The 15391-nt window shown below is 40.4% G+C and overlaps 1 protein-coding gene across 9 annotated transcripts in view; it reads left to right on the top strand.

The window, feature by feature from the left end:
• Positions 1-15391, top strand: part of ULK4 (unc-51 like kinase 4) — a 721105-nt gene that overhangs the window by 41159 nt on the left and 664555 nt on the right. For all 9 annotated transcript variants that reach the window (XM_055109707.2, XM_055109709.2, XM_034956180.3 and 6 more), the window contains 7 exons: positions 1479-1580; positions 2766-2849; positions 5221-5296; positions 8360-8452; positions 9598-9716; positions 9871-9940; positions 13344-13440. In XM_055109707.2, coding sequence (XP_054965682.1) covers positions 1479-1580; positions 2766-2849; positions 5221-5296; positions 8360-8452; positions 9598-9716; positions 9871-9940; positions 13344-13440 — 641 coding nt within the window. The remainder of the gene's footprint in view (positions 1-1478; positions 1581-2765; positions 2850-5220; positions 5297-8359; positions 8453-9597; positions 9717-9870; positions 9941-13343; positions 13441-15391) is intronic.

Here is a 15391-nt window from a genome sequence, read left to right as displayed (position 1 = left end):
TTTGTTACACAGGCTGGAGAGCAGTGGCGTGATCTTGGTTCACTGCAGCCGTCGCCTACTAGGTTCAAGTGATTCTCATGCCTCAGCCTCCTGTGTAGCCGGGATTACAGGTGCCCTCCACCATGCCCAGCTAATTTTTGTATTTTTGGTAGAGATGGGGTTTCACCAAGTTGGCCAGGCTGGTCTTGAATTCCTGGCCTCCAGTGATCTGCCTGCCTCAGCCTCCCAAAGTGCTGGGATTACAAGTGTGAGCCTGGTCCACATTTACTTCTTAATTTGACTAGTTTAGGCAAGTTCTAGGTACTGGAAGTAAGGATGGGAAGACAAACATTGATATTCAACAAATATTAATGAAACATCTATTAAGTGTTGGACAGAGTGTAGGGGCGTTCCATGGGCGTTATTTGTGTTTGTTTCCTCAGCAGCTGGTGCAGGCAAATATACCTTCCATCGATGTGTACAAAATGTGATAGCATAGCAAAAATGCTCCATGGGAGAACTTTACAGTCACGCATCAGGGCACACAAAGCTGCTGATCTCGCTGTAATGGGCTCTGGAGATAGGATTTGCTGGAAGGCTTACCTCAGTGGAATTTTGTTTCCAAATCACTGGAGATTACTTTCTTCCTGGAAAAAAGATTCTCATTGGGAGGCGGGAGTTAGATAGAATGCAGAGAGTGTGCACCAGGGAGAGACAAGGACCCTGGGTCTTGGCAGGTGCTCTGCAACTGCCTAGCTGTGTGATTTACTGGAGGTTAAGTATCCCTCTAAAGCTTCCATTTCTCTTGTCAGTGAATAAGGGAACTTTCTGGCTCTAAAATATGGGATTTCTGTGTAATATTAAACTTTGTATAAAGTATATGGGGCACACAATGGGGCTTTTCACTAAATATTTCCTATTCTCCTGGATAGATGGTAGGATTGCATCCTCTCCCTGGTCAAAGCCAACTAAGTGTGAGCGGAAGTGATGTGAGTAACTTTGAGATGGGAATTTTAGGAGCCAGTGTTCAGTTAGCTACATTCTTTCTCCCTGCCTCCAAGTGAGGAAGCATGAGTGGAGTTGGAGCCTCTATCAGCCTGGGTCTTTGAGTGACTATGAGGATCAGAGCTTCTTGGTAGATTTGTTGTGGGCATGTTTAGTGATAAATAAACCTTTGCTGTTAAGCCAGTGGGATGTTGGGGTTGTTATGCTGAAGGTTTAACTTAAACTATTCTAATTGAAATTTAAAAGAAGAATGTAGCTGAATGTGCCATACCTCTCAGGTAGATTTTAAACACTTTTTTATATTCACACACATCCTTTGCAAAATGTAACCTTAAAATTAGAAAACATTTAAAAATGTGAAATGCACATGAAGTTTTATTCATGCGCATGTTTTTCTCCTGCCCTTTTTCATCTCATCAGATCTTTCCTAGGTGGGTTCGTGTTGGCAGCAATACAAATGCCTAACCGAGCTGTTCTTCATACTTTGCTTTTAGGATCTCCTGTATATACAGCACCAGAAGTTGTGAGGGGTGCTGACTTTTCCATCTCCAGTGACCTCTGGTCTTTGGGCTGTCTGCTTTATGAAATGTTTTCAGGTAATTGTTTCCTGAATAGGTATAAAATCAGAGCTGGACTAAAAACCAGGTTAAGTCTGTAGTTTGCAGATGTTTTACCTATAAGATGTGAAAAAACTAGATTTTTTGTTTTATTTTGAGGCAGAGTCTCATACTGTCACCCAGTCTGGAGTGCAGTGGCACGATCTCGGCTCACTACAACCTCTGCCTCCTGGGTTCAAGCCATTCTTGTGTCTCAGCTTCCCGAGTAGCTGGGCTTACAGGTGCCCACCACCATGCCTGGCAGTTTTTTCTATTTTTAGTAGAGAGCGGGTCTCACCATGTTGGCCAGGCTGGTCTTGAATGCCTGACCTCAAGTGATCTGCCTGCTTAGGCCTCCCAAAGCTCTGGGATTATAGGCATGAGCCACTGTGCCTGGCCAAAAAAACTGTGACCTTATTAAATTTTTATGTATACTGATTTTGGCTGAGTTGCTTGGTATCTAGGCATATGCAGATTCCTAGAAAGTTCTTGATAAATAGGTAATTTTTCATGATAATCTGGAATGCTGAAATATGCCTAACTCAAAAATTGTGATTATTAGAAATTTTTGTAAAGATGCTTTGCAATTGTGTATTATTCAGATGCGTTGAATGGCCCATGCACCCATTGGTTTATAGTAGTGGTCCATATGTGTGTTTGTGTATTTGTTAGGATGATAATACATTTTGAAGTAAGAGAAATATAAATTATATAGGCAGTGCCTCGTACATACTAGGCATTAAATAGCTATTGCTATATATTTTTTCTATAAGTTGTATAATCTTGAAATATCTGTAGTTGAGATTAGAATTATTGGTGATAGCAAGGCCAGGTGTGGTGGCTCACGCCTGTAATCCCAGCACTTTGGGAGATCGAGGCGGGCGGATCACAAGGTCAGGAGATTGAGACCATCCTGGCTAACACGGTGAAACCCCATCTCTACTAAAAATACAAAAAAATTAGCTGGGCGTGGCAGCGTGCGCCTGTAGTCCCAGCTGCTGGGGAGGCTGAAGCAGGAGAGTGGCCTGAACCCAGGAGGTGGAGTGTGCAGTGAGCCGAGATTGCGCCACTGCACTCCAGCCTGGGTGACAGAGCAAGACTCCATCTCAAAAAAAAAAAAAAAAAAAAAAGAATTATTGGTGATAGCAGACTTCTTTCATTTTGCAAGTTTTCATGTGATTTCAGGAAAACCTCCATTCTTCTCAGAAAGTATTTCAGAATTAACTGAAAAGATCTTATGTGAAGATCCTTTGCCACCTATTCCGAAAGGTAAGATTTCTTATGATAAATGGAATTAATTTACATTTTACACTGATTAAAGGTGTACCTTTATCCAACATTTGCTTTTATTGATTCATAACTCCCCAAAGTTATCTTTTATAAATATCCCAAGTTGATATTTTTAGAAATGTTAGTATTTCTTTTGCCATTTTTTAAAGATGCTGAAACAGAAAACAAAGTACTAATAGATTTCCCTCATTTAAAAACTATTTTGTGCATCTATATCATAAAAAGTATGGCTTAAAGACTTAAAAAACTTAAACCCTTATGTGACATTGCTTTTTGTATGTACCATTTACTTACTTTGTAGTCGTATCCCATGTGGTTATTTCTATCTCCTGTTGGAACAAATTCACCATTTCCTTATGTTGATGAATCAGAATGCTACCCTTATAAGTTTTAAAAATCTTTATTTATTTATTTTTGAGACAGAGTCTTGCTCTGTTGCCCAGGCTGGAGTGCAGTGGCGTGATCTCGGCTCACTGCAACCTCCGCCTCCCGGGTTCAAGCAGTTCTCCTGCCTCAGCCTCCCGAGTAGCTGGGACTACAGGTGCCCACCACGGCGCCCGGCTAATTTTTTGTTTTTTGTTTTTTAGTAGAGACGGGGTTTCACCATCTTGGCCAGGCTGGTCTCAAACTCCTGATGTCATGATCCACCCACCTCAGCCTCCCAAAGTGCTGGGATTACAGGCGTGAGCCACTGCGCCTGGCCTAAAAATCTTTAAAATTAGATACAGTTGTATTATTTTTAAAGTGTTGGAACTTTAATCATATAAATTGTGGTTAATATAATGATCTATCAGCAATAATTTTTAAGGAAAGGAAAACAAAAGAAGGCACAAGTGTAGTAAAACATTTTGCTATACATTGTTAAAGTTTATCTTAAGACACATAAATGAAAACAGGATTCTACAAAAATTATTGCTATATATACATATATATATATATTTGAGAGACAGGGTTCTGCTGTGCTGCTGTGTCACTCAGGCTGGAGTGCAGTGGTGCAGTCAACCTCCCGAGTAGCCGGGACTATAGGGGCACACCACTGGGAATGGCTAATTTTTTAATTTTTTGGTGGAGACAAGGTCTTGCTATGTTGCCTAGCTTGTCTTGAACTCCTGGCCTTGAGTGATCCACCTGCCTTGGCCTCTCAAAGTGCTGGGATTTCAAGTATGAGCCACAATGTGTGGCCATTACTACTACTTTTAACCACAGACTGATGACCTGGATATAGTATATAACTAATTTAAAAAGACAAAACATTATGAGATTAGTGGTATTGGACAGTGTCATATTATAATGCTTCTTATTTCTGTTAAAAATCTTAAAAGAGGGATTGCAAATATTCTTAGTTGTTCAAGTTAGGAATACTTCAAAGAATAAGGTATAATTAATAGTTAAGCTGGGGCCGGGCATGGTGGCACACACCTGTAATCCTAGCACTTTGGGAGGCTGAGGTGGGTGGATCACCTGAGGTCAAGAGTTCATGACCAGCCTGACTATCATGGTGAAACCCTGTCTCTACTAAATACAAAAAAATTAGCCAGGCATGGTGGCACATGCCTGTAATCCGAGCTACTTGGGAGGCTGAGACAGGAGAATCGCATATACCTGGGAGGCAGAGGTTGCAGTGAACTGAGATCGCTCCATTGCACTCCAGCCTGGGCAAGAAGAGTGAAACTCGTTCACCAAAAAAAAAAAAAAAAATAGTTGGAGCTGAGCATAGTGGCTCACACTTGTAATTGTAATTGCAGCACTTTAGGAGATCCAAGGCAGGTGGATCACTGGAGCCCAGGAGTTGGAGACTAACTTAGGCAGCATAGTGAGACCCCATCTCTATAAAAAATAAACAAAAATTAGTCAGGCGTGGTAGTGCATGCCTGTAGTCCCACCTACTCTGGAGGCTGGGGTGAGAGGATCACTTGAGCCTGGGAGGTAGAGGCTGGAGTGAACCGTGATGGTGCCACTGCACTCCACCCTGGGTGACAGAGCAAGACTCTATCTCAAAAAACTCCCCCAAAATAGTTGAAGACAAGTGTTTGAGTTTGTTAAGCTGGTGATCCTTATTGGGATTGTTCAGTGAAGAGAAGGCTTAGAGGTTTGTTAAGACTTAGTTTTTGAGATTTACATTTCTTTTTTGTGATCTAGGAAAAAATGTTTTTAATCTTTGTGTTCTGTACCTCCCCATCCTGCCCCATTAAATAGAGGATATAATTGTTGTTAATGGATTTAGTGTTCTCTTAATAATAACGTATGTGTTTAAAATACTATTGCTTTAAATGTTGATGTAAGAGATAAAAATAAAATTGATATGTATTTACTACTTACCATTTTTTCTTGGAAATTAATTCATTTATAGATTCTTCTCGTCCTAAAGCTTCTTCAGATTTTATTAATTTGCTTGATGGGTTACTTCAAAGAGATCCTCAGAAAAGGTAGGGACAGTAGTTCGATCTTTTTTTCTTTTTCTTTTGAGTTCTGCAAATGGAGTAAGGGACAGTATTTTAATGGGAATAAATAATGAAATCTTTTCCCCCTTTTATGTACTTCTAAAATGGTGCTGTTCTTAATATACAAATAGCTATTCAAATTATTATTTTTTAAAGAAGTCTGACTTCGGATTAAAAGTTTTTCTCTCAGTTTGCAGGTGTTTTTAATCATGAGGGATTTTTGAAGTCAGTTTCTCTTTTCATGTATTAAGTAGTTGACAAATTTTCTTATAACTCCCAAATCCAAGAAGTACCATTTCTTGTATTTTGTATTTCAGGCTAAAACTGTTTGACTATTGACCGAGGGACGATATTGTCAAGTTAAGATGCTGTTAACTGAGTGTCATAAAAACAGGTTTTATGACACTTCTGTCATAATGGGGCTATTAAGTGATAGGATAATAGGCACCTTGTGAATTTTCTGTCAGTGATGGCAATGTTAGAAATCATTGTTGAGGCACAGGGTAGGGGAGGCTAGGAGGTAGACCAGAGTGGGAAAGAGGCCCAAGCAACTAGTTTCTAGTTCTGGTTCTGTCACTAGGTAACTGGGATGGGGGGATGGGAGGAGGGTTCCGTTTATAAAATGGAGAATAAATTTAGTGTAGCATATACAAGAATCCATTCTTTTATTAAATGTATTTTAAAAACTGCAGAAGGAAATGCTGATTTTTGTATAAGCTGTAGGACAAACATCCTTTACTTACATTAGAATGCTTTCAACATTAGTGTTATTTTGGTGGATAATTTTTCAGACATCTTTTGATAGGATGTAACTATACCTAATTTACTTAAGACGGTGTATCCACACATATCCCTACATTTATAACCGTATGCTATGTAATTTTTTGCTTACATGGGACCACTCCATAACCTACTTTTTTCTCTCATGGTACATTATGCATATTTTTCCATTTCCATTTCTGAGTCTTGCTCTGTCACCCAGGCTGGAGTGCAGTGGCACAATCTTGGCTCACTGCAACCTGGGTTCAAGTGTTTCTCATGCCTCAGCCTCCCAAGTAGCTGGGATTTCAGGTGCGTGCCACCATCCCCAGCTAATTTTTGTGTTTTTAGTAGAGATGGGGTTTCACCATGTTGGCTATGCTGGTCTCGAGCTCCTGGCCTCAAGCAGTTCCGCCTGCCTTGGCCTCCCAAAGTGCTGGGATTTCAGGTGTGAGCCACTGTACCTGGCTGCCTGGTCATTTTAAATGGCTGTAGAATGTATATACAATTACCTATAAAAAAGTAAACGTTTAGAATGCCTCTTGATTTGGAATATTATATGTGTTGTTACAGTAAATATCCTTTTGTGAATTTTTAAAATTTTTTTGGGTTTACTTGGTTAGTTATCTCTTTGATGTGAATTTCTCAAAATGAAATGGCTGGCCAAAGGCTAAGAGCATTTAAAAAGTTTGATACATTTCCTGCATTCTAGGAACATGTGCTGATTTACACTCCCAGCAACAATATGTTAGAAAGCTCCTTCCCTCCCACTCTCATCTACAGTGTGCCTTGTTGATCTACATTTTTGTCAGTTTGATGGATGAAAATAAATTTTACTTTGTTGGCTATTTTTATTTCTCCTTTAGTGAACCATAAGAACCTTTTGTGTAAAGGAATATTATATGTGGTTGCAAATTCTATTATTTGTGTTTTACTTTTGATTGAAGTAATTTTATTTAATACAGAAATTTTGAATGATTAGTCGACTATAAATTCTTTTTTGTTTTAAAATTTCAGTCAGGCTTAATTTTCCCACTCTGATGAGTATGTCTAGAGGTATACTCTATTAGTAGTGAAACTTAATCTTTTGAAAGTGAGCCTGAGTTTTAAATACAACCTAAAGTCATTTTAATGCAAGTGAACTAGCTAGGTAATATTATTTTGATTCCTAAACAAGGTGTGAATGTATATGGTTATGAAGCTGATATTCTTTCCTCCCACCGCCGCACCCCCTCCCGGAGACGGGGTCTCACTCTGTCACCCAGGCTGGAGTGCAGTGGTGTGATCTTGGCTCACTGCAACCTCTCCCTCCCAGGCTCAAGAGATTCTTCCACCTCAGCCTCCCAAGTAGCTGGGATTATAGGTGTGGGCCCCCACACCCAACTAATTTTTGTATTTTTTGTAGAGATGGGGTTTTGCCACATTGTCCAGGCTGGCCTCAAAATCCTGGACTCAAGCAATCTACCCACCTTGGCCTCCCAAAATGCTGGGATTACAGGTGTGAGCCACCACACCTGGGCTGATACTCTTATTTATTCCTGAATGAATTTCCAACAGAATAGTTCCAAAACTTAAATGTGTCAGTTAGGGTAAGTAAAATAATCTTGCCTCTGTTGTGAAATAAAGGATGACAGGATTATAGATATCTGATATATTTACTTTAGAATTTCAAATTATGCTGAGCGCGGTGGCTCACGCCAGTAATCCCAGCACTTTGGGAGGCCGAGGCGGGTGGATCACGAGGTGAGGAGATCGAGACCATCCTGGATAACACGGTGAAATCCCGTCTCTACTAAAAATACAAAAAATTATCCAGGCGTGGTGGCGGACGCCTGTAGTCCCAGCCACTCGGGAGGCTGAGGCAGGAGAATGGTGTGAACCCGGGAGGCAGAGTTTGCAGTGAGCCGAGATCGCGCCACTGCACTCCAGCCTGGGTGACAGAGCCAGACTCCGTCTCAAAAAAAAAAGAATTTCAAATTATTTATCGACTCCGTTTTTCGTAGGCTGGTTGGAGAAACCAGACTCTATGGAATTTGAACCCAGAAACTTCTAATGCTTAGTTATCAGACTGTTTCATTCTGTACCATTTAATGCTTCTGAATTGTTTCTTTTTATCTTGCTGTCTAAAAGAGGTTAATAGCATACAAAAATGAAATAATAAAATATAAAATGATTTCAAAGGTACATGTGTACCTTGTAAAATCTGCTATGTGTAATTGGGACATGTCTTGGGAATTTTTCATGGTAAATCATGTTAAAGTAGAGTTTTAACATTTATGTTTTTTAAAGATTGACTTGGACAAGGCTACTGCAGCATTCATTTTGGAAGAAAGCTTTTGCTGGAGCAGATCAGGAATCAAGCGTCGAAGATCTCAGTCTCAGGTAGTATACACTTACCTTTGTGTATGGGACATAGTTACTGGACACTTAAGCCCATTACTGTTCTAAATATACAACATCAATGACTGGAATTTCTCTGCTTTCGTAGTAGGAGAAAATCCAGCGTTTGTTTAATTAAGGGTTGCTTGAGGAGTTTACTCATGATATTTTTATGTTCTTGATTTTGCATATTTTCTGTTGTTATTCTTCAGTCATTGATATAATATGATAGTCATTAGTTCTGTTACCAAATACATCTGGCTTCCCACCTCCCAAGTAAATGGTAGGATCTTTTTTCTCCTCTTTATGTTAGGTGTGGTCATGTGACTTGTTTCTGGTAACAAAATGTTAGTAAAAGCAATGTGTGTTATTCCCAGATGCAAAGTTGAAGAGCAGTGGTAATTTACCACATGATGAGGTAATTGGGAAGAAAAATGTCAAAATGGAGTTCCAACCTGGATTTTTTTTTTTTTTTTTTTGAGACAACGTCTCACTCTGTCACCTAGGCAGGAGTGTAGTGGTACAATCATGGTGCATTGCAGCCTTGACCTCCCTGGGCTCAGGTGATCCTCCTACCTCAGATTCCTGGGTAGCTGAGACTATAGGTGTGTGCCACTACACTCAGCTATTTATTGTAGTTTTAGTAGAGACAGGGTTTCACCATGTTGCCCAGGCTGGTTTCAAACTCCTGGCCTCAAGCGATTTGCCCGCTGTGGCCTCCCAAAGTGTTAGGATTATAGGCGTGAGCCACCATGCCTGGTCTGTCAGCCTGGATCTTTTTTTTTTTTAAATTAAAAAAAATTGTTAAAAACAAAAAAGTAGAGACAAAGTCTCACTATGTTGCCCAGGCTGGTCTCAAACTCCTGAGTTCAAGTGATCCATGTGCCTCGGCCTCCCAAAGTGCGGGGATTACAGGTGTGTACCACCACGCCTGGCCTTAGCCTGGATCTTGAGGGACTACAGTGACATAGCTTTCCTGCCAGTCTTTGATGGCTACGTGGATGAGGGAGGCATAAAGTTAAGAGATTCTGTAACTTTGCTAAATGTCATGTGTAATTTAATTATCTTCTCCAACCTCTTTTTCTCGAACATAAAACTATAGAGAACTCCAAAGTAAGTTTGATTGTGTTGGTTTTCTCCAATAATAGCAGAAACACTGTGGAGTGTTCTGGGCCACAAGATTCCAAGGAGCTTTTGCAGAACTCTCAGAGTAGACAAGCAAAAGGGCACAAGAGTGGTCAACCACTAGGTCACTCTTTCAGACTAGGTAAGTTTTATTTGAGCACATTCATGCTACTTAGAATGTTGTTTGAGAGAGTTCCTAATTTCAGTGTTATGTCCCTTTAAATCTTTGTGTACGTTATGCCTTGCATATGATATTTTTGTTCTTTTCTGGATAACATGTTACTTTCCTGCTACAGAAAATCCAACTGAGTTTCGGCCTAAGAGTACTCTTGAGGGTCAATTGAATGAATCCATGTTTCTTCTCAGGTAGGTAAAATGAAAAAAGAGGGATCAATGCAAGACAAAAGTTAAATTTTCTTAAAGCATCTGCTATCTTGGTGCAAACTTTGTTACACAGAGATAAAGAACAGGAATTTTAGTGCCAAATGCCAGTTTCACTCTCCAATTTCAAAGTTACAGTTAGGTCGTGGCCAGTGAAATGTAAATTTTGCTATGTACAGGATTTTTGAAAATTTTTAACAAAACCAACTTATTTTTTTACCAAAGCAACTCATTATTTCCATTTGTAAGAATTAATGCCTCTTCATTTTGTTCTTTAACTTAAAATAGAATTGAACTTAAAATTTCAGAAGTCCAGCTTGTTTGGTTTGTTTTGTTTTTTAGACAAGATCTCCGTCTATTGCCCAGGCTGGAGTGCAGTGGCGTGATTTTGGTTCATTGTAACCTCTGCCTCCTGGATTCAAGTGATCTTGCCACTTTAGCCTCTCAAGTAGCTATGACTACAGGTGTGTGCCACCATGCCTGGCTAATTTTTTTGTAGAGATGGTGTTTTGCCGTGTTGCTCAGGCTGGTCTCAAACTCCTGGGTTTGAGCCATCTGCCTGCCAATGCACCCAGTTTTTGTTGTTGTTGTTAATGCTTTGAAGGCAAAAGCTTCTTTATTTGGATAAATACTTACAGAAAAGAAGAGGTTCTGTTTTTCTTTAAATACTTTTTTTATTCTTTCATTTATTTTTATTTTATTTTATTTTATTTTTTTGAGACGGAGTCTTGTTCTGTTGTCCAGGCTAGAGTGCAGTGGTGCGATCTTGGCTCACTGCAGCCTCCACCTCCCAGGTTCAGGCAATTCTCCTGCCTCAGCCTCCCGAGAGTAGCTGGGACTACAGGGGCCCACCACCTCGCCTGGCTAATTTTTGTATTTTTAGTAGAGACAGGATTTTGCCATGTTGGCCAGGCTTGTCTTGAACTCCTGACCTTAGGTGATCCACCAGGCCTCCCAGAGTGCTGCGATTACATACATGAGCCACAGTGCCCAGCCTTTCTTTTAATACTTTTCTATATGTGAGGCTTGAATAATGTTTGTAATCACTGAAAGAATTAAAGTCAGAGTGGTATCTTAAAGTAATTAGGACCAATGCATTAAAAAATTTTGTAGTATGGACCGGGCTCAGTAGCTCACGCCTGTAATCCCAGCACTTTGGGAGGCCAAGGCAGGCGGATCACCTGAGGTCAGGAGACTGAGACAAGCCTGGACAACATGGCGAAAACCCGTCTCTGCTAAAAAAAAAAAATTAGCTGTACGTGCTGGTGGGTGTCTGTAATCCCAGCTACTTAGGAGGCTGAGGCAGGAGGATCACTTGAACCCGGGTGGTGGAGGTTGCAATGAGCTGAGATTGCGCCATCGCGCTCCAGCCTGGGGGACAAGAGTGAAACACCGTCTCAAAAAAAAAAAAATTTAGTAGTATGTAAATATTTAAAGTATTTAAAATATTTTTTAACGTAGAGAAATAGTTTTATTTCATGAAATAGTGGTTATAATGATAAAATTCCTGATATGTTTTACCCATATTTAAATGTAATGTATGTTTATCTATATACATTTTACACATTTTATTTATTATTTATTTATTTATATATTTTTTGAGACAGACTCTTGCTCTGTCGCCCAGGCTGGAGTGCAGTGGCATGATCTCGGCTCACTGCAGCCTCCACCTCCCTGGTTCAAGCGATTCTCATGCCTCAGCCTCCCAAGTGGTTGGGATTACAGGCCTGTGCCACCAGGCTTGGCTAATTTTTTTTGTATTTTTAGTAGAGATGGAGTTTCTCCGAGTTGCCCAGCTGGCCTCGAACTCCTGAGCTCAGGTGATCTGCCTGTCTTGGCCTCTCAAAGTGCTGAGAATTACAGGCATGAGCCACAGTGCCTGCCCCATTTTATACATTTTAAATTTAACTTTCTAGAACCTCCTAGATTTTCTGGTATATTGTATTTTATGTGCTATGTAAGTATATGTTTAATGAGGGGATCAACAGATAAGTGAATGAGAGTTGAGGATCCTGATACTTGGGAATTTGAAGATGATAATTTTTTTTTTCTTGAGATGGAGTCTTGCTCTGTTGCCCAGGCTGGAATGCAGTGGTGCGGTCTTTGCTCACTGCAACCTTCACCTACACTGTTTAAGCTATTCTTCTGCCTCAGCCTCCCAAGTAGCTGGGACTACAGGCATGCACCACCATGCTGGGCTAATTTTTTTTTTTTTTTTTTTGAGATGGAGTGTTGCTTTGTCACCCAGGCTGGAGTGCAGTGGCTTGAACTTGGCTCACTGCAATCTCCGCCTCCTGAGTTCAAGTGATCCTCCTGCCTCAGCCTCCCAAGTAGCTGGGATTACAGGTGCCTGCTACCATGCCTGGCTAATTTTTGTATTTTTAGTAGAGACGGGGTTTTGCCATATTGGCCAGACTGATCTCAAACTCCTGACCTCAAGTGATCTGACCACCTCGGCCTCCCAAAGTGCTGGGATTACAGGAGTAAGCCACCGCACTCGGCCCTGAGGGAAATAATTAAAAAATATTAATGATCTGATGGGAAGGATTTCTTAAAATGTGAAAAGCTCAGGCCGGGCACAGTGGCTCATGCCTGTAATCCCTGCACTTTGGGTGGCTGAGGCGGGTGGATCATGAGGTCAGGAGTTCCAGACCAGCCTGGTCAAGATGGTGAAACCCTGTCTCTACTAAAAATACAAAAATTAGCCTGGTGGAGTGGCGGGCGCTTGTAATCCCAGCTACTCGGGAGGCTAAGGCACGAGAATCGCTTGAACCCAGGAGGTGGAGGTTGCAGTGAGCCGAGATCGTGCCACTGCACTCTAGTCTGGGCGACAGAGCAAGACTCCATCTCAAAAAGAAAAAAAAAGTGAAAAGCTCAAAACCATGGATCCAGGAAAAGTACAGTGGCCCATACGGTATGGCAGGCATTTATATGTGTAGGAAGAATCATTACAAATAGGTATGGATTGTAACTTCCTTGTTACTTATTTTAAATAGGTGCCAGGGTAATTTCCTTTTCAAATATTTAATGATATATAGCTACAAATATTTTTCATTCTTTGTAGAATATCTGATCTATTTTATTTATGTTAATCCTGCCTATACCAGAAGACATTTATAAAAATTAATGCTTGAAGGTTTCTAGTTAAAAAGGAAAATACTGTATATGGCATGGAAAGTATAAATAAAAGAAATAATACATTAGCCAGGAAATTAATAGCAGTTATAAAAATTATATAAACATAAATTAGATCTAGACTTTTTTAGTGACAGTATATGGAGTCATCATACTCTACCATTTTTCATGAGACTTGTTTTCTTCCAGAAAACAGTAAACAGAGAATAAACTGTCTGGAATTGAATAATGTTAACTGGTTTGTATTTTTCAGTTCTCGTCCTACTCCCAGAACTAGCACTGCAGTGGAAGTAAGTCCTGGTGAGGATATGACTCACTGTTCACCACAGAAGACTTCTCCTCTGACCAAGGTGAGCAGACTTGGGAAATTTTCTTCCTACATAAGATGTAGAAGCTCACAAGAATAATTGTAAGTTGGTAAATGAATTATGTTAATAATTACAAAATTTACAATAAGGTCATCTTTGCTGATCATTATAGGTTTTTCTTGTAAGTACTCTGAGAGAGATATCCCATTTAGTTGCTTCATGGTTCTTTTTGGTAGGACTTTCCTTGAGATACAGTTGACATACCATACAATTTACCTATTTAAGGTGAACAATTCAGGCTGGATGTGAATTGTAATTCTTGCACTTTGGGAGGCTGAGACAGGAGGATCACTTGAGGCCAGGAGTTGGAGACCAGCCTGGCCAACATAGCGAGACCCTGTCCTCATAAAAAATAAAAAAAAATTAGCTGGGTTTGGTGGTGCACACCTGTAGCCCTAGCCACATGGGAAGCTGAAGTGGGAGGGTTGCTTGAGCCCTGGAGTTTGAGGCTGCAGTGAGCAATGACAGCGCCACCGCACTCCAGCCTGGGGGACAGAGTGAGACCCACCTCTTTAAAAAAAATAAATAAATAAAAGGGTACAATTCAGGGACCTTTAGCATATTCAGAGGTGTGCAACTATCACCACAGTTTTAGAATTCTTTCATCATCCAACAAAGAAACTACCCATTAGCAGTCACTGCCCCCGCCACCCCATGTTTCTCCAGTACTTTTCCATGCTTGTACTAGGCAACCACTAGTATACGTTTGTCTTTTTTGTCTTTATTATTTTACTTGTTCTGTGCATTTTCTATAAATGGAATCATACAATATGTGGTCTTTCGTTACTAGCTTTTTCCACTTAGTATATGTTATGTTTGTTTTCTTTCTTTTTTTTTTCTTTTTTTTTTTTTTTGGAGACAGTCTTGCTCTGTCACCAGGCTGGAGTGCAGTGGCACAATCTTGGCTCACTGTAACCTCCGCCTACCGGATTCAAGCAATTCTCCTGCCTCAGCCTACCGAGTCGCTGGGACTACAGGCGTGCGTCACCATGTCCAGCTAATTTTTGTATTTTTAGTAGAGACGGGGTTTCACCATGTTGACCATGATGGTCTTGATCTCTTGACCTCATGATCTGCCCGCCTCGGCCTCCCATAGTGCTGGGATTACAGGTGTGAGCCACCGCGCCCGGGCTTTTTAACATATATTTTCAAGATTTATCCAAGTTGTAGCATGTATCAGTACTAGATTCCTTTTTATTGTCAAATAATTTGTTGTATATACAACATCTTTTTTTTTTCCAGTCATCAGTTGGTGAATATTTGGGAGTGGAATTGCTGTGTCATGTGTTAACTCCTTGTTTAACTTTTTGTTTTTGAGTTAATGTCTCACTCTGTCATCCAGGCTGGAGTACAGTGGTACAATCATAGCTCACTGCAGCCAGGACCTCCTTGGCTCCAGTGGTCATCCTGCCTTAGTCTGCCAAGTACCTGGAACTACAGGCATATGCCACCACACCCGGCTAAGTTTACAAAAAATTGTTTGTAAAGACAGGGTCCCACTATTTTGCGTAAGCTGGTCTCAAACTCCTGAGCTCAAGCGATGCTCCTGTCTCAGCCTCCCAAAGCGCTGGGATTATAGGTATGAGCCACTGCACCTGGCCTTAACTTTTTGAAGAATTGTCAAACTGTTTTTCAAAGTGTCTGCACCATTTTACGTTCTAACCAGCAGTGTATGAGGGTATCAATTTTTATACGTTCTCACTAACATTTGGTATTGTCTTTAAAAATGTGGTAAAAAATGCATTACATAAAATGTACTATTTTAAATCATTTCTAAGTGTATAGTTCAAGTGGCATTAAGTACATTCACGTTGTTGTGCAACTATTTCCACCATCTATCTCCAGAAATTTTTCATCATCCCAAATTGAAACTCTGTACCCATTAAATAATAACTGCCCATTTTCCATTACCTTTAGCCCCTGGTAACCACTA

Source organism: Pan paniscus, chromosome 2, assembly GCF_029289425.2.
Source record: "Pan paniscus chromosome 2, NHGRI_mPanPan1-v2.0_pri, whole genome shotgun sequence".
In the NCBI taxonomy this organism is placed as follows: Eukaryota; Metazoa; Chordata; class Mammalia; order Primates; family Hominidae; genus Pan; species Pan paniscus.
This window is presented reverse-complemented; position numbering and strand designations above follow the sequence as displayed.